This window comes from Nelusetta ayraudi, unplaced genomic scaffold (assembly GCF_046127955.1).
Source record: "Nelusetta ayraudi isolate G7.1 ecotype Tasmania unplaced genomic scaffold, CSIRO-AGI_Nayr_v1 ptg000020l, whole genome shotgun sequence".
Lineage (NCBI taxonomy): Eukaryota > Metazoa > Chordata > Actinopteri > Tetraodontiformes > Monacanthidae > Nelusetta > Nelusetta ayraudi.
In genome coordinates, this window is record NW_027466070.1 from 199167 (window position 1) to 223365 (window position 24199).

At 50.5% G+C, this 24199-nt stretch overlaps 1 protein-coding gene across 2 annotated transcripts in view; it reads left to right on the forward strand.

Annotated features, from left to right (window-relative positions):
- cttnbp2 (cortactin binding protein 2) overlaps positions 1 to 24199 on the forward strand; it is a 56224-nt gene that overhangs the window by 11481 nt on the left and 20544 nt on the right. For both annotated transcript variants that reach the window (XR_012926737.1, XM_076027188.1), the window contains exons 3-4: positions 16987 to 17217; positions 20819 to 22277. Coding sequence is in view for 1 of the 2 variants with exons in the window: in XM_076027188.1 (XP_075883303.1) it covers positions 16987 to 17217; positions 20819 to 22277 (1690 nt within the window). In the remaining variant the exon portion in view is untranslated. The remainder of the gene's footprint in view (positions 1 to 16986; positions 17218 to 20818; positions 22278 to 24199) is intronic.

Here is a 24199-nt window from a genome sequence, read left to right on the forward strand (position 1 = left end):
GGTGAGCCGAGCGTTCAGGCTGGAGAAGTGCGTGTTCAGACAAGGTCTCTGCGATACCAGGAGCTTTAATCTGTCTCTCCAGTCTGGAGGTGAAAGGTGACGGTGGCGAGTCCTGGAAGAAACCAGGAAAACACCAGGAAAAAATTAAAATGCCTTAAAATAAAATCCTGCACAAACTTTCTGCGCACCTGCTGTCTCAAAAAAAACATCACCGTAGTAGCACCACAAACACGTGAACGTTCTCCCCTCACTGTGACCAGGCCGCTAACGCTAACGTGTCCCTCTTAGCATCGGCGGCCGCAGGGAATCTTGGGAATCCAGATGGGTGGTCGGTGCGTTTTCTTCTTCTTCTTCTTCTTCTTCTTCTTCTTCTTCTTCTTCTCTCCCCCTCGAGCGCCGCCGCCTCATGCGGACCAGGCTTCTCCGAGCGGGTCATGTGACCTGTCATATGACTAAGGCGGCCCACGGAGCTGCTGCTGTCAGCGCAGGGGCCCTTGTACGCGCCACGCTTCGGTGCAACACAACGCAACACTACACAACACAACACACGCCTGGAGCCATCAGGCTTTTCTCCAGCGTCACGTTATCTCGGGCCATCTAGCTATTTAAGGCATGCCCTGTTGCTGGGTTTTTCCAGCTTAGACACACACACACACACACACACACACACACACATACACGCACAGGCAAACAATGATGTTTGTCCATTTTAATCTCCGCTCATCTCTCCTTTCGCTCCTGCAGGTCTTTGTTTGGTTGTCGGGTCTCTTTGTTTTCCGTCCGTCTCCCCCAGACTGTGTGGCAGCTCGTTGCTCATCGTTACCGTCCTCATACTGTCTCCCCCGCTTCCACATAAATCACATAAATCTTTCAGTTTGGGCCCTTACTGCCGTATCTCACTCCCTTCCCCTATGCGGGGCTGCGCGGCTAATCCGAAATATATTAAAAAGAAAACTTCTCCCTGTGAATTACAAAAAGCTGCAAGGCGATCCCTCAGTAACTTCAGTCGGGTGCTGTGCAGGAACTTTTGAGAGGAATAACGTCCTTTTATTTGATTTACACACTCAGTCCTCCACACCTGACCCGTTTCTTTTTCACTCCTTTGTTTTGTAGCCGAGGTCAGAAAGTCCCTTGGTTTTCTTTAGGTTTTTTTCCGTCATGTTCCGAAATGTTCCGCCTTACATAAGCAGCACCTCGCACTCACCGTTCCAGCCCGTCAATCAATGCAAAGAACGCAAGAAGCGCGAAGAAGTGGAGCATGACGGAAAAAAAAAAAAAAAAATCAAACGGGGGTTCATGCGAACGCTCGTGCGTCACGCTTCAAAGTGCCGTCACTCACACTCGGGTTTTAACCCTCTCTTCGCACACGCGGCGGCCAATCGGCATCCTGCTCCGACCGGCGGGCTGCCTAGCAACCAGCTACCCCCCCCTCACGCCCCAGACCCGGGCCTTCTTCCTTCACAACCTCGGAGGCTCGTGTTTCACTCCCGCCCACCCGACATGGCACTCAGGAATGAGGCTACAAAGGCTGCGAGTCAATCACGCAGTCGTTTTCACGGCGCCCCGCCGGAGGTGGAAATCTCGGTTACGCGTCGCCATGTGGCACCAAGGAGACGGCGGCGGTTCGCGCAAAACTTTGCGGCGGCAGAAGCACTGTTTTGCGGTTTCTTGCCAGGCTTGTGGGATGGACAGATTTTTGCATGTTCATCCATGCAAATCGACAAAATAAAGAGTCCGAAAGAATCGCTATCTGCGTTTCTGTTACGTTTTTTCGCAGAATAAAAGCGATATTTCTAAAAATTTCGACAAAGTGCAATTGCGATTTGCAGGTGTTTCCATTGAATGGTGTGAAGCACATAAGCCGTAATCCTGGACGAGATTTTACGAGAATTACATTTCCTTTTGTTTGTTTGCGTTTCTTTGCTGTCAAGAATGGTTGTTATATTTTTCTCTTTGATTCCTTGTAAAAAATATTTTGTCATGTCTTGTGACACGTAAATGCGAAAAAAGTGTTTGCGATATACCTTTCTATTGATGCGTCTGAAAAACCACCTCATGAGAGCGTCAAAACCTTTAGCGATATTTGAGAGGTTTTTCCAAGTTTAAATGTTTCCATTACCAATTTTTTTTTATGCCAATATTTAGGTTTTGCGCAATTCCAGGGGTCATGGAAACGCAGCTACCATCAGAGTCTGCACGTGCGAGTCGGCCATGTTTGTCGTGGGCTAACTGCTAGCATAGCGGCTAGCCATCTGCGATGTCTGCTGATGGCTCCATCGTTGGGGAAGAAAAAAAAAGAAAGATAGCGTTAGCCGTAACGAGCTCCTCCTGCATTCATCGTGGGACCGCTGGCTCCTTCTCATCACCGCTGCTAAGATGATTGATCTCCGGCTGGAGGATCTACTCATCTGAAGCCACCCCCCCGCCCCCACATACACACACATACACACATACATTTTTATGGGAAGTGTTGCCCATTAGTGGGAGTCTCAGGAGACGCCGTTTCTTATGACAGCCTTCATCTCCGTATTTTTTTATTTTTTTGGGGGGGGGTCGGTCAGAGAAGACGACGCGTCAATAATAATCCCAGGAGGGTTAGACTGTCTCCGAGTTGAAAGAGCATGTCTGAGTAGCTGTGTGTGTGTCTGCCTGTGTTTGCATACATGCATAATGCAACCGTGAATATTTTCCTGTCAATGAATCTGCCAGTTACTCGCTCACTTTTTTTGGTCTTTTTTTTTTGCCGAAGGGTTGACCGCCGTGCCATTGAGCACAAGTAGATTTCCCTGTTCTGAAAATGAGGAATGGCACTGGACCTTAATCTGGGCTCAAGCAGGCGGCAGCGACCGATCAATAAATGGAGATTTCTAATTGGAGGAGCGTCGTCGTGACACAGAAGGAGGTCTCCGATAATTCGTTACCTAATTTAAGGGCTTGTTGTTATCGTAGGTGTTTGTCAATGCTAAACTCGGACCCTGTTCATGTTGGATGCGGATGTTATTCATATGATGGTGCATCGTATCGATGTCTCCGCCAGCTGTGATCCATCCGTATTAAAGCTCGAATAAAGGCCCGGCCGTGATTTACTCCCTCTCCTCCGGCCGACTGTGAATACGCATTTGTGGGCGGTTGATTAATTTGCGTCTCCGGGAGCGTTCAGGCCTGAGCGGCTCCATTGGAAGCGCTAAGAAAAACACAGTGTGGGCTAATGCAACGCGAGGCAGGGTGATGGACGATCAGCTGCAGGCAGATAAATGAGCGCATCAGTAGCAGCAGTTCTTCAGCGATGCTGTTGCCATTAACGCGTTGGAGTACTTCTGCAGTTTATTTCTGCGACGAGTTGCATCACACTATCAGCTGATTTCTCCCCACTCGCGTCTATATCACGTCTTCATTGGGGAAAGCTGGTGGGTTTTTTTTTTCTTTCCTAATCTCAGAATATTTAGGCCACGTTTTGCTCTGAAGCCTGAAGGTTACGAAGGCAAGAAGGTTACGAGTTCGATTCCCTCTTGATGTGGCTCTGTTCTCAGTCCAGACATGCACATTAGGCTAAACTAGGACAGGTAAATGGAACCTCTAGTTTATATCTGGAATGGAAAAGCAACACACTAGAACATGTTCAGTCAAATTTCAATTTTTTTTTTTTAATCTCGCTTTAAGCTTAAAATGAGAGAAGCGTTGTCTGCAATCGCCCACATGACTCAGTCACTGATTTCAAACTGGTACTTGTGGCCCTTCCACAGAAAGACAATCCATCCGTGTGAAGCTGCACTCATCCTGTGTTTAGATAATGAACAGAAATCCTAAAAAAAAAAAAAAAAAAAAAAGGCGCCATCAACGCTGAACTGTAAATTCTAACTTTCAATATTTTCAGTTTTCAATATCTGCCCGTCGCAGACGAGTGCAGCTTGACTTCCTCCGTCGCTTGGCGCCGCACCTGCCCTGCCACGGCGCCGAACTCCTGTATTTTCTGCATCATTTCCGCGACCCTGTGTCATGTCGCGTGTTCAACCTGCGTCTCCTGGATTTTAATTAAAAAAAAAAAAAAAAGTCTCTGGGCGACGCTCGGCGAAGTGCTCCTCCGGAAGTAGGTCATAGCGAGCAGCATCCCGCTCGCCGCTCTGCCTCTTAATCCCCTCCTTCCAAATGTAAACCCCTCCCCCCCACTCCTCCCCTCCTCCTCCTCTTTATACAAGCCTATATTTCACTCACCCACATCCTCACTTCCACACACCCTCCCCCCACACCCCCCACCCCCTCCTCGCTGACACAGTTACTGTAATATATAACGTACCGTATGGCCGTTAGACACAGGCTTTTATCCAAAGTGCCGGTCTGGAAAGAACAGAGACAGAGTCGGGTTGACTGTATAAACTGTATGTGTATATATGTATATATATATGAATGAAAAATCTCCTCAGTTTTATTCTCTCCTTGTGTTCCTCCTGCTGAGTCAGACGGATCGAAAGATGCGCCGGCGTTTGTATGAGAGTGAGCGAGTGAGCGAGCGAGCGAGGGCGACGTCTCGGCCTCCAGGAGGTCGGCTGACCTCAAAGGATGAGTCTGTTTTATGCACATTCGATGCTAAAATTAGCTACCCGATCAAGCTGCTAGAGAACATCATCATCATCGTCATCGTCATCATCGTCGTCGCCGTGGCAACGTCCTGAATCCTTGCTGTGAGTTACTCAGAATCGCTCGGAAAGCGACAATATAAGATCCATCCATTGTCAAGCCCCGCTTCTTCCTGAGCTCAGGGTCACTGGGGAAATATAAGATGATTTTTTAAAATTATTATAATTTTTTTGGGGGGGGGAAGATTTGGCTACATTTGTTGGCGCCATATCAGCTGTGGCTGCAGCAGACAAACACAAACAAACCTCTGGGTTTGCGTGACTGAAATTCCTGCAGTAACGTCACTTTCGAGTTGCTTTGAACGTCGACTTGGTCTGCGAGTGCAACAAGCAAGACCAGCGAACGAGTGAGTGAGTGAGTGAGTGGCCAGAGGACAAATCCAGTTCTCCGTCGCCTTTCTTCCGAAGCGTTTCCCAAAACACTTCCCCTCATTCCGTTTGCTTCTTCTTCTTCCTTCTTCTTCCTTCTTCTTCTTCAACAAATATCTAAAATCTGCCGGTGCTTCGCTGTAACAGGACCCGCAGCTCCTCGCTCGGTTGATTTGATGACACGGCTGCTCTGTGATGTGGGCTGAAAGCGTCAGGAACGCTCTAACTCTCTCGCTCGCTCGCTCTCTCTCACACACACACACACACACACACACACACACACACTGCAGATCCACGTGACGAGAGCTGGGAATGTAATGAGAGACGGTGACACTAACAGAAATAGTCAACTCTGCTCACCTTACGCGATCCAGCCTGGAAGTATTGTTGAGTGTGTGTGTGTGTGTGTGTGTGTAGCCAGTTCAGACTCGGCCTCCATCATGCGTGCATGTGCCAATCTGGTGCAGGTTGCACTCTAATTATTAACCAGCGAGTTATTTATTCAACGGAGAAGAAGCCAACCGACCTGCTTCTCATTGTAACGGCGGTAAACTCACCGGCCGCTTCCCTTCGCCACGTATCAGTGATGCGAGGCGACCTTTCGGCCTTTCTGCAGGTGGTTCGATCAATCCCTTGATTATCGCTTTGAAAAATGTTATTAGGAAATGGAAGAATTGATTAGTGGCTTGGAAAAAGGTTGCAGGCTAAGGTCGCGGACAAATGTGGGGATTGGAAATGTGCGGGCAATGCTCACATTTGAACAAATATGCAAAAAACAAAACAATGATGGAATGACATAGAGTGATGTAGAAAGTCAGGGTTAGGGTTAGACGTGTCAGAATCAGTTCGCAATGTGAACATTTTCAGGTCAGCAGCTCCCAGAAGATTAAAAATCCAAGAGTTTGATTTAAAAATCCTGTTTTGCATTGAAATGGGAATTGAAACGCCGTCAGTCTCTCTCTGTGTTGGGCGCCGTATTACAGTGTGGGTGTCGAGCTGTGAGTGGCCGACGTCAGGTTACCATGGCGAGGGAGACCAGGCTGCTCCACCTTTCTGCTCTTTTCTTTCATCCTTTGCAGCCGTTCTGTCCATTTTTCTGTCTCCTCTGCTGCACAACCGAACCAGGCTGCTGCTTCACTGACCTGCTGCTGCTGCTGCTGCTGCTGCCTCTGGCCACATGGATAGTGATGGCAGCAGCAGCAGCAGCAGCAGCAGCAGCAGAGAGGAGCGTGGGAGTTTTTTTTTTTTTCCCAGGCTTCAGCTGGAAGAGCTGGAAGGAAGCAAATCAGGCACATCTAACTGGGCTGCTTTTTGCTGTGCAGGAAATTCAAACTGATGTAATTGGTGAACCCCCCCCCACCTAAATACGGCTGACACGTGTCCGTAGCACAGTGTCTGTAGTGAATGTGTCAAAACATCAGCAGGTCTCTCTGAGATTTGAACTGATAAACATCATTTTTGTCTTTTTTGCAGTAACTGAGCTGTTGATTTGCACTGAAATATTCAGAGCACAAGGCAAACTGAGGATAAACACTCATACAATTAAGTGCACTCTTTTTAATGCTTAACACAAAGTCCAAGTTTTCCATCATCTGCCAGAGAAGAATTCACAGGTTTGATTTCTGATGCTGACCGTTCAATTCTGACCCTTGCGTGCGTGCGTGTGCGCTTGTTTGTGTGCGAGCGTTCCGAAGACGTTCCTCGTGCCGGTAAAATGAGAATCACAAGGCACAAAGTCAGGCTCTCTTCATGCGTGCAGCCATTACCAAACAGGTTCAAATGTTCAGGCTTCAGCAGAGGAACAAGCACCGCCCACCCACGTGATGTCCAGCCAGTAGCGTTGTCGCTGCTCCTGGTGGTGGTTTGCGGCGAAGCGTCTTTTCTGTGAGAAAAGAAAACGTGGTGACTGGGTCTTGCTAAGTTGCGGAGGAGGAGGAGGATGAAGAGGAGGCTGGTGTTAGGATGGTGTGGCGGTGGTGAAGAACACACCATGTTCCAGAGATAACGGTGGGCGCGAAGTTTCGGTGTTTCCATTACCAGTTTTTTATTGCGATGTTTAGGATTTGCGCAACTCTAGGGGTAATGGAAACGCAGGCAGTGATAGAATGATTGTTGAAGCTGGAGCCTCTTTTCCATCAAGCTGCAGTAGCTAAGGTGGAACTTTTCTCAATTCTGAGGAGCTCGCTGACGGGACTGAAACCCTGATTGAACCCCAGGAAACAACCACGAGAGGAGTTTAAGCGTCATGTGGGAGCATTTTATTTTAAAAGTTGTTACAGCGCTTCCTGAACGTCACCTGACAGACATCCTGGGAACAGCTGATGGTAAACGGAGAGAAGCGAGTCGTCGGCGTATCGGAGTAGATGAGTGGATGTTGGAACTCCAGGTCCTCCCCCTCCTCCTCAGCCTCATCCTGCTTTAGCCATTAATCGATTATACCTCAGCCCTCCCCACCATCCCAAACCCCCCTCCCCCCCACGATAGCCTCACGCTAATGCATCGTCACTAAAGCAATTACATTTACAAGCATTCAGCAGCTACCACAGCTTCGCATCTGCGTCGTCGTCTGTTTTTCCCTCTCCATCACTCTCTCCCTCTCCATCACTCTCTCCCTCTCCCTCTCCTCTCCCCTCCTCCCCTCTCCTCTCCTCTCCTCTCCAGGGCAACGGCTGCAGCCTTCGCTCTGCTATCGCCGCCGCTTCCTGCCATTGTGTTCGGCCGGCAGCGGCGGCGGCGGAGGTCGTGACCGACCGCGGGCCAAGAAAGCGAGCGCTCTGCCTCCACACAGCTCCCCCTTTGTCCAGACAGGGGAATCAACAGCGGCTCCACATGTGGTGTTTAAAAAAAAAACAAACAAGCAATTTTTTTGTTTTTGTTTTGCTCTTGTCTCACCACACGGTTTCAAAGTTGCGGTACAATGGCCGCACAATCAAGACGAGTCATTTTGTTGGTTTCTCCTCTTTCATTCTTGCTTTGTTGCAAATAATTCCTTCCTCAGTGGTAGCAAAGTAACAACGTTGAGTTTAAGGAATGATTAAACAAAAGAAAAACACCTCCTCTTTAAGTATATTTTAGAGTCCGGGTCAATGACGCACTTTTAAAGTTGATTTTCTGCTAATTGGCAGGGAAAAACTTATTCTTGCCTCCCCAGAAAGAAAATCAATTTCTGAGACATTTCCACACAGGTCTGCAGTGACACGGCCGTTTTTCAGTTTTCCAGCCCTGCTGCTGTAATCAGGCGGTTCCCCTTCAGCGGTTCTGGTCCCGGTCTCGTTAAGTCCTGCCCTTTTATCCAGTGCAGCTCATTACACTAATTAGTTTGGCCCTCCCTGGATCAGGACGTGGCTAATCAGCAGAATCGGCCACCACGCTGAAAAAAAAAGAGAAGAAAAACTGCAGACTTTTGGCGGCGGTAATGCGGAGCAAGTGTTTCTTGAGAGCGTCCACAGGACAGGCTGAGTTTAGACGGCAAAGTTGACCTGAACTAACCGGACTGGACCGGACTTGCCACTCCCGGCCTGGTCTTTCTGCCAACCGACTGCTTCCTGTTTTCACAGCGGAGCTGCTTCGCACCTCTTCAGGAGGCCAATGTGGCAGGACTGGATGGTGCCAAGGTTGTCTGGACTGGACTGGAGGCACTTTGACAGTGTGGAACCAGTTCCGTCTGGCACAAAATGTCTTTTTTTTTTGCCTCAAAGGGGAAATGAGCGCTTAACCTAGAAAAATGAACTGGGTTTCCGTCAATCACTGCTCAGGTTACTCTCCTAAATCCTCTCGATTTATGCCAACTCATTCAGCCGGACCAATCAGATTTGTCCCAGGGCTGAACCCGATTTTTCATTGTTGATTAATCTTTGAGTATTTTTTATTTATTTATTTATTTTTAATTAATCAATGAATCTAATGATGAACCTTTCGATTACCCAAACATCTACGGATTATTTTTGATTATGCGATTCATCTAATGATGAATTTTTCAGTTACCTAAACAATTATTTTTTCCATTATTGATTATTTCCCTTTTATTTGAAAAAGTTTGTATGTGCTAATTTGTGTATCCTAATCTCCCTGTCAACTTTAGGGGGCTTTTGAACACAGTCGAGCACACATCTCATCTCGTTTTTCCGTCCCACTGCTCAGCGGAGACATTTCCAAAATCAGTTTGGAGGAAATGATTTGGTTCATTCAAGGCAAACCCGCCCCCAAAAAAACAAAACAAAACAAAAAAAACACCGTCTGGTGTTTTGCTCGCTTCCTCCTGCTCGTCTTCTGCGTCTGTCACAGAGGGTTTGCGTCCAACTACTACTTTTCCATTCGACTCACGCGCGGGTGAAAAAACAAAGCGGCCGTCGGAAGTTCTTTTTCAGACGCACATGAAACAGTTTCACGTGTTTACTGCGTTTCTGGACGACGGCGAGGCTTCGGGAGGAGTGGTTGGAACCGCAGCTCCTCCGTCAGCAGGCTCTTTGGTTTTGGTTCCGCCCAGCCCACGCGCGAGGCTCTAATTCGGCTCCGCGAAAAATGTTGTTTTCAACGGTGCCAGGAGGCGCGGCGTCGCTGCTATGCACCGTCGAGGTTTTCAAACGGAGCGAGGCATTACAAGGGGGCGGCGCCAGAGTTTTTTTTTTTTTGTTGTCGTTGTTGTTTTTCACTTCCCGCTGCCAGTTTCCCACCGTCGTGACGTGCGGTTCGGGTTTTTAAACGTGCACACTGGAGGTGTTTTTGTTTGTTTTTTTTCTTCCCCAGGAAACCAAAATGAGACTGAGAGAGTCGATGATGAGGAGGAGGAGGAGGATGAAGGTTTAGTGTTGGATGCCAGAAACTTCCTCCCTGGAAGGAAGTCACTGCTTTATGTGCGGGTTTTAAAAATGATTTAGTTTGTCCTGACCCAAGGTTGTGTGCAGCGCGGCCGTCTCCTTACCTTGGAGCGCAGCACTTTCCCCGCCGCTTCCAATCCCTTTGCGGGCTGATTTACGGTCGGACGCCGACCCGGCGGCGTCGCCGGCGCAGGTCGCGCTCGCAGTCCTGATGGTTTCCTCCGGTGTCCGGGCCGCAGGAGGGTGACTTTGGCGGGACTTTGACTCCATAGCTGTTGACTTCACAGCAGCGTAGGCGCAACGTGCCGACAGAGCTGCAGGCGTTTCTCTGAATGTTGGTCTCTTTTTTTTTTTTTCCCACTTCCCGGTCCATCATTCCGGCCTTGTTTTCCCGTCTATATTTGTCTTTGTGTGCGTGGTCAGATGTCCAGGCTTTGCTGAGCTCTGTGATTTTGAACTGATCTGTGTGATATCAGAGGAGGCCACTGGAGGCCGGCCCTCTGGCTCGCACCTCGGCCTTTTTCATCTCGCTTCCCCTGCCAAACACACTCACACTCGCACACGCACACACACAAACACATTGTAAGTGCTTGCATGAGGTGCATGTAGGTGTGCGCGCGTGTCTGTTTTTCTCTGGCTACTTTGTATTATTTTGTGAAATGCCTGCAGTTGTCTTTATTGTTCTTTTTTGTTACCCCATGTGGATGTGCTCGTGTGTGCGTGTGTGTGTGTGTGTGTGTGTGTGCACGTGCATACGTGTGTTTTTTCCAACATGGGGTTAAACCGACTGTATATAAAGTGCTGACACACATTCAATCACAATAAAAGATATGCATTTGCATGACTGCACTACAAACTGTGGCGAGCGCGCACACACATATGCACACACACACACACACACACACACACACACACACACACACACACACACACCCACACACATATATCGTTTGCAAGTGACACACTTGCAGCCCTATCAGATGTTGATGGGGAGGCTTTTCGTGCTTCTGGCTTCAGGGACTGTGAGGTTTAATCAAGCAGCAGGGCTGTTGTTGCTGTACTGTGGCATTAAGGGTAAAAATAGACTGTGAGGAGCTGACTGTACCGGGCAACACAGTGTGTGTGTGTGTGTGTGTGTGTGTGTGTGTGTGTGTGTGTGTGTGTGTGTGTGTGTGTGTGTGTGTGTGTGTGTGTGTGTGTCTGTGCATTGACTGAAATGCATATGCTCCCAAGTGTTTGCCTCACTAGGTTTTATTTTTGAGTTTAGGATTTAAAAAAAAGCATCTGCACACAGCTGACGGAACTAAAAGGTGTGTGTGTGTGTGTGTGTGTGTGTGTGTGTGTGTGTGTGTGTGTGTGTGTGTGTGTGTGTGTGTGTGTGTGTGTGTGGGTGGGGGGTGGCCTCTGTTTGAGGCTGAATTGTAGATGTGCATAAAGAGATTTTCACGCTCCGAGTCGGGTGCAGCGATAATCTAATCTTCGGTGACGCCGTTTGAATGTGTTTCGCTCCCGACGTCGTCTTTGCCAAATAAAGCTAAATTGCGGCTAAATATTGTGTCGGCTGCGTTTAACAGGTATTTTTTTTTTCATTTTTTTTTTTAATTGGGCACAAAGCGTACCAAGCATCAGCTGTGTTGTGGTTTAATCCGCCGCGATCCGCCAACGTCGGCGGTTGTCTGCCATTTTTGTCGGAGACATGCATGTGTGTATTTTTTTTATTTGCAGTGCGTGTCTTTTTCTGTTTACCTGTGTGTCTGTGTGCGTCTGCGGGACTCCGTCTGTAAACTGGGCCTTCATCAAACTTTCATCGAGCCAGTTGTCAGCTGAACTCATTAAACATGAGTGGAGAACGCCGGGGATTTTGGGGTAAAAATAGCTGTGCGTGGGGCCTCCACCTTTTCCAAAACTCTTTGTTCCCCTCCAGAGAAGCAGAATGTTTGGCCGCAGTATTTTCCCGTCCGGGACATCCACCCACCCAAAGGTTACAAGCTCATCGTTGCGGATCCGTCAATAGCTCTTTCCCACCGCCGCCACTGAGAGCAGCGTGTGTGTTCGGCAGACGGTCGATGCGGCGCATCGGCCTGGTGGAGCTCCAATGGCAGATGTTGACCAGAGTGTTCCGGTGTGACCTGAGGTCGGGATGATGTTGAGCTAGTGGATAAAACAAATATAGTGGAAAGTACATCATAAACCCAGGAAGAAGCTTCAGCAGTGGGGGAGGTGTGTTCCAGATGTCCATCTGAGAAAAAAAGGACCTTTGAAAATGCTTGGAAAGGGGAAGGGGCCAACAAAAAACTGTTGATGAGTGGACAAAAAAAAAATGTTGATATGTTATATCTACAGAGATATGATGAAGTGACTCAGGGGAATGACTCTTGGTGCTCTATATGCTGCAGCGTGGTCTGAATAATGTGGTTGTGAACGTGTTTTCACACCAGCCGCGGGGATGAAGGCAGGATTTCCCCAGAGAATCTGAGGACTTTATGCCTCGCTCCATTGTTTTTAAAGGTGATTCAGGGACGGAGAGTAGCACCTAGTAACACCTCACAGAGAAACTTGCCGGTGACAGTCGGACTATGTCATCCTTTACTTTAACATTAAAGTTTTCTGAGTTGCATCACTGCATCAGGCACATCAGGCAGTACTACTACTGCTGCACTTTTGGTTTAAGTTGCAAATCCATTTTGCACATGATGGCTTTTATGTACTTTTTTTTTTTAATAGTCTTTATTCTGTTAAATCATCCCTTCTGGCTCTTCTGCTGCCTGTAAATACTCTGCACTCTGCACTAATACGACATTCACCGACCGTGACATAACAAATTTCCCCATAGGGAAAGTAATAACTTCTGATTCTGCCGCTTCATAAATACCGAGTACGGAAAACAATCGAGCGCAAAGTGTGGCGCAAAAGCCTGGTGACAGTCTCCATGGCAACTATTAACGTCCCGCTCGCTTTCACACACACACACACACACACACACACTGAGATGGCTCTGCTGATGTTTGTTAGCTTGGTTGTGTTGAACAGCCTCAGTCAGATCACAACCCATGGGCCGGTGAATTGGTAGCGTGCTGGTCGGTGGGGTGTCGGGTTAATCTGTGTGTGTGTGTGTGTGTGTGTGTGTGTGTGTGTGTGTGTGTGTGTGTGACAGATGGGTTTCAGCGTGACTGCCAATATCCAGCGGGTCACTGATCCCTGAGGGGAAGAGCCGCTACCACGACCCACCACCGGCCTTCGCTGCCACACGCACACACACACACACACACTCTTGAAGATCGTCCAATCACACGCGGCCCAGATCCCACATCCTCATCGGCCGCTTGCTTGAAGCCGTGAGACTCAGTTGGTGGAGCCTCTGACCTAGAAAACCAAAATCAAGAGTTGGAGTTTAGTATTTGAACCCACGAGTCTCACTTTCTCACTTTCTCACTGCTACCCACTGAGGGCCAGATCCACAAAGCGGCAAAAAATCTGTGTAAATCACGCCGAAAACGGTGATTCCGATCCACAGAGAGGACGTAAACGTGAAACTGGGCGGAAAATGCTCCGAGGCGCAGGTAGCGGCAGGGCTGCGCCAGACTCATGAATGTATTTAAATGAGTCATCACGTGCCTATCCTCCATTTGAGACCCCATCAATTGGTCCTCATTCCAAAATAAGCCAGTTAAATTAAATGAGTAAATCAGTCTTCTTTGATAAACTTGAACTTTGCGGGAAACCTTGTTTTGTTTTGTTTGTTTGTTTTTTCTCAACTTGTCTGTCATGTTTTCTGACTATGAGCAGGAGCTCAGTCTTTAACTCCAGGTCTTGCCTAGCACAGCCGTCTGTCCGTCCGTCCATCTATCCCGGCCTCGGTCTATCTCCTCCTGCGGCAGTCCAGCTGGTCGGTGGATAAACTGCCATGAGCGCTGAGCCATTGTCCCAAATAAAAGTCCCGCGTTTGTAGAGCAGCGTGTGTGATTTCTGAAACTGTTGGCTGTTTCACCTCTGATCAGGTTGAACAGATTGATGACTTTGCTAAAAAAAAAAATGAAACTTGAAACAGAAATGAATGAATATTCAGATTTTTAAGACAACGCTCTGCTTTTTTCTTCATCCGTCGGCCGTCTTTCCTTTTCTCCTCCCCTGCTACTCTCCTCCAGCGGCGTTCCATCCCTGCGTCTCTGGCTCCGATCCCTGAACCCTGTCACCCACTCGGCGCTGCGTGTCTGTAAAGGTTGATGCTAATAATACTGAGCTCGCCACTGCCGCCACTGCTGCTGCGTTTGTAAATACTGTAGTGGCGCTCGCCGGCGCTCCATTTGTAAAGCACAGTGACCTTCTCTGAGGTGCTGTGTCTTTGTTCCTTGAGGGTGGAGGAGGAGGAAGGTGCCTCTCTGTGAGCCTTTCAAGCTGGCAGTAACTTCTCCTTGTCGTCGACGTGTTGAAGAGCTTCTTCAAAGTGCGTCGGGATCTCGGGGCCTTTCCGAGGACGACCTTTTGATTCCAGTGTTTTGGAGAAAAGACTGGAATGTCCACATTGTTGTGTCCATGCTCCTGTTTGCATTGCCACCCAAGCCTGCGCTTGCTTCCTGTTTACGCAACTCGCTCATGGGGCCTTCTGTTATTTTTTTCTCGGAGTTGGAATTTAGCGGTAGACTGGCAGCAAGCTCAAAAAAATGCCATTGCAGAATTGAGAATTTTTTTTTAGATGTCGTTTTTAGATTAGGAAACGGCCTAATTGCATCGTTGGCAATAGCAATGTTGGCTAACAATGCTAACGGCAAACATTATTGATTCTAACGCTATCAAATGAATTACGACTAGCGGGGATAACATTAGGATAATAAAATAGGATTATAATCTTCGAATAGTTGCATAACCTTCAAACATGATAAAAAATGAGTTTTTTCCAGTTTGTGGCTCTTTTAGCACAGAAGCTCTTTGCCTCAGTGTGTTTTCCCTCCACCGATAACTGATAATGGATCAATAGATTCCCCTGGGGAGGGGGATGGAAGCCGTTGACAGCTGATGACATCTCTAAGGGTCTGTAATAGGTCGACCTGTGACCCCGTTGCCGCATGACCAGAAGGAATATTGACCCAGTCCTTTTTCTTTCCACTGCTGCAAACAGGAAGTGGATGAGGCGAAGCCCAGTGGGCGGAGCCATAGAGAGGATCGCAGCTGCCTGACGGCCTTTAAAGCGTTCAGATCAACCGTAACGAGACCCCAGCAGAGGCGGGGGGTGATGTTAAGTGACGGGTGTCCTCGCCGTCCTGCTAAACACCTCGCAGGAACTTCCCTCACGCTGGTGGAAAACATCCATCTCGCTTCCTGAAAGCTTTGGGACGCTGCTTGCTGCTGTGGTGAGGAGCAGCAGCGAGGCGAGCCGCTGCTCCGCTCGGGCCGGCCCGACCTGAGTGTTTACAGCAGGATCTCGGGGAGTTTAGAGAGGGATTTGTGCGGAAAAGCTTTTCCGGAGGATTTCCGTCTCTGACGGAGCCTCCTGGCTCTCTGCTGCGCTCGCTCTGCGTCCCCCTCCACCTCTGCAAATGACTTCCGACGCTTTGTTTGTCATGTTTAAAATCCCAACCTGGGGAAGATTTTACAAGAGGGGAACAAACACGACTTGTCTCTGGCCTCTTTTGTCTCCTTCACATTTAATTCAAACTTATTAAAAAAAACTCGACTTTGAAGGAGAAATAACATCGATAAAAACCTTGTTTTATTTTTATTGTTTGCCTTTTAATTCATTTTCCCACTTGATGCACCTTCGCTGTGCCTCTGCTGCTGTTTTTCCCTGTTTTTTCCGGCTTCATAAAGCACCACCTGGCTGCAGGGAGGATTAATCGCACGAGGCTGCAGCGGCTCAGTGGAGGAGCTGAAAGCCAACACCGCAACTTGGAGTTGTACTTATATCACCAACATGTTATTTCTCACTCATTACTCTCACTCACCACCAGCGCCTCTGCTCTGCTCTGCTCCTCCCTGCTGCTGCAGCTGCTGCTGCTCCACAAGCCAAATGTTGTTGCTTTTATTTTTTTCTTCTTCGTGGGATCACCGCGAGCCGTCATCGGAATGATTGAGAGTTTGTTTGATGAGGCTCTTTTATCTGCGTGTGTCTCTGTTTCTGCACGTGTTTCCCACCAATACACTCTGAGCTGTTTGTCCGTATGAAGTAGAGCGGCTGTGATTGGCCGAGCCAAAGAGATGCCTTGGACCACCTGAGTTCAACTCGAGAACGATCCCTGAAAAATGGACCAGATCGGTTGAAAACTCTTGAAACTCTTAAACGTCCCGCTAATAAAGTCTTAATAAGCCCTGAGTGACCTCGACGCTGCGTTCGTGTGCCGCTCGGAAACTCGGCTTACCATCTTGGGCGTCTGATTCATGCGCCGAGCATCGTTCTATTTACATTCTGTCGCAGGAAGCCCAAGCCAGAAGAGAAATGATAAACATCAGAGGCTGCAGCTGCGCCTCCCAGGAATGTTTTCTGTCACGAGTGTTGGAAGGTTTTTTACGGCCACGAGTTCTGCCGGGCCGGGCGGTTCTGCGGCGGCTGAGACTCTGTGGGCTGCAATGATTTCTGGTTTGGGCTTTGAGTAGAATGAGGTTTTTTTTGTTTTGTTCTTTTCTTTTCTTTTCTTTTTTTTTGAAGTTCCACCGCAGTCTGTAGGTGAAACCTGAGAGGGGTTGAGCTGTGTGAGTGTGTGGAGTCGGGCAGGCGGGCTCGTGGTCTTCAAGGCCGAGCGGTGATGGCGGCCAGGCCGCAGAACCAACCCTGACCGCCGCCGTCGGAGGAGGAGGAGGAGGAGGAGGTGGGGGAGGTGGGGGAGGAAGTCGGAGCAGGATGCTGATGCTGCTCACACCCTGAAGAATTACGTCGGCTTTAAAACCACCAGTCGGGTGAAAGCGCTGTTGGATTGGACGTGCTGTAAACGGTCTGAGGGTTCTGAAGTATTTTGATCTTCACTTCCTCACGTAATCTTGCGATGCGCCGTGCAGGCGCTGGAGGGATCTCCTGTCAGCTTGTGACGTTCCGGGTTGGGATGCGCCGTGCCGCTTTGCTGGAAAAACTAAAATCACACTCTCTTGAAATGAAGTCAGCCCTCTTAAAGTGTATCCATTCATTGAAAATGACAACAGCGCTAACATCCCCCCTTTCTTCTCCTCCTTCCCTCCAGGCCCAGAGGAAGGAGGTGTTCCTCCAGGAGCGCTACAGCCACTACAGCCTGACCGACCCCTTCCTGGCTCTCCAGCGGGACTTTGAGTGCGGGGTACCCAGGGGGGACAAGGAACGGCGGCCCCTGGGGACCAGCCCCATCTCCGTCCTGGAGGCCGTCATGGCCCACTGCAGGAAGATGCAGGAGCGCATGTCGGCGCAGCTGGCCGCCGCCGAGAGCCGCCAGAAGAGGGTGAGTGGGCGGCGAGAGCGGAAGCTAACAAGCTAGCCAGTAGGCGCTAACACATAGACACACATGCAGGGAGCTGGTGCACATAGACACACATGCAGGGAGCTGGTGCATCAGCTCTGACAGGGTTCCTCCGAGACCTCAGCGTCTCCCCAGTTCTCCATAGACCCTTTTCCCACTGGCCAAAAAACCTGTTTAAACCCGCTAGCAAACGGCAGCTTGGTTCCAGTGGGAAAGGCTCACCGAAAATCGGCTTTAATCGTCTCGGCTGCGATCGGCTTGCAGTGGGAAAGCCAGACACTTGTTTACGCGCTAATTTACGTGATGACATTGAACGTTGTGCGCGCTACGTGATAATGTCGCACCAGTCGCGGCGTATATATCGCTACCGAAACAAAGCTGTGTTTGCATTTGAGACTGGATTCATTCAGCATTGCAGCACTGGCAAGGCAGTGAAATTTGCGAGCTTCTCAAGTCCAACAAGAAAGCACACTGAACACCGCCAGACTCAATTCCATGTTGTTCTCCATTGTCAGCGCGATGACGTCAGCAGACACGCAGCGGTGAAAGTGGAGGCTACGCAGCTTGCCAGCAGCGGTCAGACTCTGCTGGTTTTGGTCAGTGGGAAAGGGGCCAAATGCCGATTGTTACCAGGTTGATGTGCGTTTAAAAAAAACCCACAAAAAACCCTGCGTCAACCCGCTGATTTCAGTGGGAAAGCAGCACATGACTCTTCCCCCTCCTGTCCCTCCAGTGAACTGCAGCTCGTCTCTCTGCGGCTTTAGATCCTCCACAGTAGCTGGTTTGGCCTGCTGCACCAGAATCCCAACAGTGGCCGGTGAGACTCGTTTGAGGTGCCAGAAGATTAATTCGCTCACTTTTGAAGATTTTTTTTTCCTCTTGAAGGCCGTCCGATTATCTTCTCATCCCGACCTGCCATCTCCGTCCCGGCTGGACGTGTGAAATATAACCGAGTTGGCGCCTCAGGTTGCCCGCGATCCGGCTGCGCGGCGCCGCTCAAATGGGCGCCGAGCGTTAAATGTTGGTTTTGACACGGCCGCTTTCACCGCCGCCTCCCTCATTTGTCAAGCGCGAGGAACAGACCTGTCAGCCGGGGATTAATAGTTGTGTCGAGAGCCGCGAGCGGAAGCCAGTGGGGCCGGTTGCCGGGTAGAGTGGACCTCCAGGACCGCCGGCGCTATCTTTATCCACCTCCGGTCCGCGCCCTCCCCAACCCCTCCCTCGCTCTCTGGTCTCTCTGCTGTGAATAAAGTCCCTGAATTATCCATGATGGAAGCTCTTTGGTCGGCTGGCGGCAGGCAGTTGTACGTAACACACTCAGAAGTGGGTTATGTCCTCTGTCACCTCCCCCCACCACCAAGACAGCGACATCGTTCAAAAATCATCCCAGTTTCTCTTTGGAGCTATTTATTAATTAATTAATTAATTAATTTATTTATTTATTAATTTATTTATTCATTCATTCATTCATTTATTTATTTATTTATCTAAATCCAAAACAATCACTGATTCATTGCCAGTTCTTCTTTCAAGTTGTTCGCCTGTCGTTGAAATGAGGAATTCACTTGTTCAAGGCCCGACAACACATTCAACATTCGATTCATGCATCCCGCCAGCTGGAGTGTAATTCCGTCACGAGCCCTCTGGATTCAAATATGCCAGAAATGGAGAAATTTTCCCCGGCTGACGATCGAAGAGGAAAAACTTCTTGAAGTAAACCTGTTGAAGCTGGCAGCTGCTAGCCGGGCTTTGAAGGACGTTTTTGGGGCGTTTTTTTTTTTTAATCAACTAGAAGAGGTTTATCGTTCCCAAGGTGATCTGCTGTTGGCTCCAGAAAGGTCCAGAGACAAAAACCATGATTGTTACTCTTCATGGCATTATAATATGGACAGTCTTTTTAGGGACGTTTTGTGCTGTTTTGTCATAAATGCCAACATGCCGGTGCATGTTTGGATGTGCCCCAAAGCCCTTTTGAATGATCACAAAGCCCCAAAGTTTTTTTGTTTTTTTTTAGTACATCTGGATCATGATAATATCAATTCAATTCAATCAATTCTTCTATATATCTGAGAAAACGTTGACCAGGACTAGAAGGCAGCAATACCACAAGAACGTGAATCCACTGACAAACCTGAGAAACGGCCACAGTTTTTGGTTCTGGAGATGCACCAACAAACAAAGAAACCCTCCTCTGGACGCCCCGTCAGCATGGACAAAGCTCCTTGGATTCCCTCCACGCTGCTCTCAGTCTCACCGTCACCCCACTCTGGCTCTCCCAGGGTGTCGGGCCGACCTACAGCGGACGTAATCCTCCGCCAATTAGCACCTAGTTGCAGCACCTCCTCTGGAGTAATGAACCCCCCCACCACCGCTGCTCATTAACCTCATGCAAACCCTTCCTCCTCCTCCTCCTGCTCCGCCTGCTCTTCCTCACAGTGGTCCGGTGGCGATGTGCAGGGTAAAGGTGAAGCAGCGGGCGAGGTGCAAGGGTGGGGGCTCCTTTGTCCGAGGCTTAATGGAGCGCCGAGGTCTCGGCAATTTAGCCGAGAGCCAAAGTTAAGCCTTGTTACCCGGCGCTAGGCCGGCGCGGCGCTAACAATAGCGGCGGCGCTCCGGATATAGAGACTCCGCTCTGTGACACCGTGTGGAAATTCTACCGCGTGCAGAGACGCCGTGTTCCTCCGGACAGATAAAGCAGAAACCCTCCGACCTTCTGACCTCCGGCCCGCAGCCGTCCAGTCTGCTCTGCATGAACCTGCACTCTGACTCATGTGTTTTGCTCTGCGTCGCAAATGTGCATTCATCAGGAATGGTTTCATTCACTTTAAGGAATAAAATTGTAATAAATTATGCTTTTAATTGTTGTTTTTTCATCTTATACTCTAATGTCAGACATACAAGCACTGTGAACCATACCTCCGTTTTCTCTCTCTGGCACTGAACATTTGCGCAGTGCACTTTGGCTAGGTCTAATTTTGAGTTTCAATTAGGGCTCTCAGTCGATTAAAATTTTTAATCACGATTAATCGCATGAGTACCCTGAGTTAACTCGCAATAAATCACGTACTTAAACTGTGTTGTATGTGTGTGTTTGTATGCTTGTTTGTTTCATCTCTCTCGCACTATGATGCTAGATACTGACAAATACGACGTACACAAATATGATCGCAAATACAATCGCCGTATTTTATTTTGAAAATTAACCAGATTTTCCTGTGTTTCTTTGAGTGACTTCCTGTCCAGCTCCTTGTTGTTTGTTGACGCATTATTAACGTGTTATTAACGCGTTATTAACACTTTAACTTCGACAGCCCCAGGTTTACTTATTTTTATGCCTCTGGAGCTCAGAGCTAAATTTTGTTGTTTTATTTCAAACAATGCCAATAAAGAACCAATTAACAATGTAGAAGGGTTAAGTTGATCAAGATCGCAAGAGCAAGTCCAGTTCCCTCAACTTAACCCTTCTACACTACGATAACCTGAACCACTGAGAACCTTCACAGACAAACCCAACTAACAACTTTTGATGCCTAATTTGTGACTCTGACTCTCCGTGTGTGTTCGTGTGTGACTGTTGCTGCAGCTGGAGATGGAGAAGCTGCAGCTGCAGAGCCTGGAGCAGGAGCACCGCAAGCTGACGGCGCAGCTGAAGGACGAGCGTGAGAAGAACAAGCACATCGTGATGATGCTGGTGCGCGAGTGCAAGCAGCTGGCCACGCGGGTGGTGGAGGAGTCGCAGCGCTTCGACGAGCTGCAGGCGCGGCTGGACGAGGAGAGCCGCGCCGCCGGCCGCCTGCAGGAGGAGCTGAGCGGCGAGCGGCAGCGCGGCCAGCAGATGGAGGCCAAGATGGAGAAGCAGCTGTCGGACTTGGACACGGAGCGCGAGCAGCTGCGCGCCCGGCTGGGCCGCGAGGAGGCCGAGGGCCTGAGTCTGCGGCAGCAGGTGGAGCAGCTCAGGACTGAACTGGGCGACGGCGGGGAGGGCGCCGCCCCGAAACCCGCCGCCGCCGCCGCCGCCACTTCCGTCTCGGTCGCCACGGAGCCCGTGGCCTCCAAGACGGCCTCCTGCCAGACGGACCCGCCCCCCGCCGAGGCCGAGCCCCCCAAGAAGACCCCGCTGACCATCCCCGTCAAGCCCACGCCGTCCAACTACGTGGGCCTCAGCCTGCCCAAGACGGCCGGCCGCGGCGGCGGCGGTGGCTCGCAGGCGGAGAACGGCTCGGAGGCTCCGCCCCCCCACGCCCTCCCCGCCGGGGTCAGCCCCCGCGTCCAGGCCGCCCGCTACAAGTTCCAGGAGCAGGACCAAAACGGGACGTCGTCCCAGAGTCCCCCCGCCCGCGACCTCTCGCCCACCAACCGGGACAACTTTGCCGCCAAGCAGCAGGCGCGCCACACCGTCACGCAGGTGCTGTCGCGTTTCACCAGCCCACCGGCGGGGGGCGCCGGCTCCCTGCGCCCCGCCCTGCCCCACTCGGCCTCAGAGGGCGGGCCCTTCCCGGGCCGCCTGGCCCACCCCATCGGCATCAAGTCGCCCACGGTGGCACGGATCGACCGGGGCAACCCTCCTCCCATCCCGCCCAAAAAGCCGGGGCTCTCCCAGACCCCCTCGCCGCCCCACCCGCCCATGAAGGTGGCGGCGGCGGCGGGGGGCGACGGCGGGCGCGGCCCCGGGGCGGGGCCCAAACCGGCCACGCCCCAGCTGCCGCCCAAACCGGCCCTGGACCTGGTCCCAGCCCTGACGGCCTCTCAGGTGGGTCCCTGCTGCCCCTCCGGCTCCCCGGGAACCGGCCGGGGCTCTCGGTTGCAGCAGCAGCAGCAGCAGCAGCCGCCAGCAGCAGCAGCAGCAGCAGCAGCAGCATGTTCCGAGTGTCCGTCCGCCGTCAGCACTGCCATGGTTGTCAGTAGCCCCGCCTCCATCATCTCCCCGCCCTCCCTCTCCCCCTCCCTCTCCCCATCCACCTCCTGCCCCGCCTCCATTAGCACTCCTCCATCCTCCCGTAGCTGCTGCGCCTCAGCGGGCAGCCCCCTGGCAGCAGCATCAGGTAAAGGGGCTCACCCCTCCACCGTCTCCCTCCAGCTCTCCCCGCTGCCTCTCCTCTCGCACTTCCACCTTTCCACGCTGTGAGCCAAGTGCGCAGGGAAACAGCAGCAGCTGCAGCAGCTTTGCAACGGCTAAATAAAGATGACGCCCCCCCCCCCCCCACTTCCTCCCCCGACTCCTTTTTCTGGGGTTTTCTTCTCTGCTCACCTTCTGCTCCACGGGAGCTGAGGCCAGCCAGATGTTTCCCCTCACTGGCTGTGTCCTCAATTCAGGGTCTGCATCATGAAGGCCAGTTGTGCCACAGCACTGCGCGAAGGCCTGTGCCATTTCGCTAGAATTCAAAGGATGCTCCAAATCCGCCCTTCAAAGGCGCCCTGCTTTTTCGCGGATTGGGCGGATGCACCGCTACTATCATCCTTCGCGGCCTCCCGTATCCCAGGATGCTTTGCGTGCTGCTGCAAAGCATCCTGGGATCCTGGGAATTCAGCTGCAATGGCGGCATCTACTGGCAAAGACATGACATATAAATTTATAAATTTATTCAAATTTCACATAAAATGTGAAGTTTATACTGTAGGGTTTTTACTTATTTAAACATCCAACATCATGGTTGGATGGCGAACCAATGGTTAGCTTGATGCTATAAAAACGTCACTTCCGGGGTCGGCCAGCAGTAGGGAACAGCGGTCAAGCAACCAGGAAATACTCCGAAGGCTAGACCATCCCATTTGGTTAGCGGGGAGGCGGGTCTTTCGGAGGACCCAGCCGACGAAGGATGCAGACCCAGAATTAAGACGCAGTCTCTCTGTTCCTGCCGGTCGTTGGGTTTCCTCCTGCTGGCTCCGCCCCTTCCTGTCCTCTCTGAAGCTGATGCCAGAGGCTGCTCTCTGTCCTCACCCCTTCCTCCTCCACCTCCTCCCCCTCATCCTCCTCATCTTCCTCCTCCTCCATCCTAGAGTCGCACGCCTCCGCCTCTGCCGCCGCCGCCGCTCCTCCTCCGTCCCTCCTGCACTCTTTGCCCGTGTCACTTCCCGCTTGACACTTCTGAGTTTTGATTTGTTGCCGTTTGTGGCGCTCTTCCCCTCGCCGTGTTCCGTCACGCCGTCCGCTAGTGCGCTCAAAGACAATTCCAGGCAATGTCTCCATCCTGATTCTAATTCAATTGCAGATTTAGATCTGGAGAGCGAGTCCCGCCTTTGCTTTCCAGATGGCCGACAGTCACTGGCAGTCAGATGGTCAGACTGCGTGTGAAGCGGCTTTACGTCATTGTTTTTTCCTCAACGCTGCACACATTTACATCCAGGGCCATCACAACATAAACACGGAGCCATCGTGGACAAATGACAAATAAAAAATGTCTAAATTTAGCAGCTAACAGCTGCTTTGTGGGCTCATTAGATAAGAAACCAGAGCTTGTGACAAACTGGAATTCAAATTCTCCCTCTGAAATTCTTTTTTGCATCTCGTTTTTGCTCGTTGCATGCAAGTGCTCGTTAAGGTACATAAATCCCCCCAAAAATAAAAGCCTTGTTTGTAACCAAAGCCGGGAAATGATGAAAGCTGCTAACGCCGAGGGTGACGCTCTTTGAAATCATCTTGCATTTGCTTGCAGCATCTCCTCCATTTTAAACTCTAATAAAGCAGCGGCAGCAGCGTCCTGTGGGGAAACTTCTTCTTCTTCTTCTTCTTCTCTCCAGATGTATCGCGTCACAACAGATCTGAGAGTCGGCTGTCGGCAGCTTGATGCGTTTTCCTCTGCACTCGCGCGCCTCGTCTTTCTCACTGTGCAGCCGCGGCGTCATCATCGTCCTTTTTCTGTTCCTCCGCTGCATTTTTTCAGCTCCAACTCCGACGCTCCCTCTTTTTCCACTCCATTAGGCAAATGCTCACACAGCCTCAGAGTTTGACCTTCGTGCTACAGCG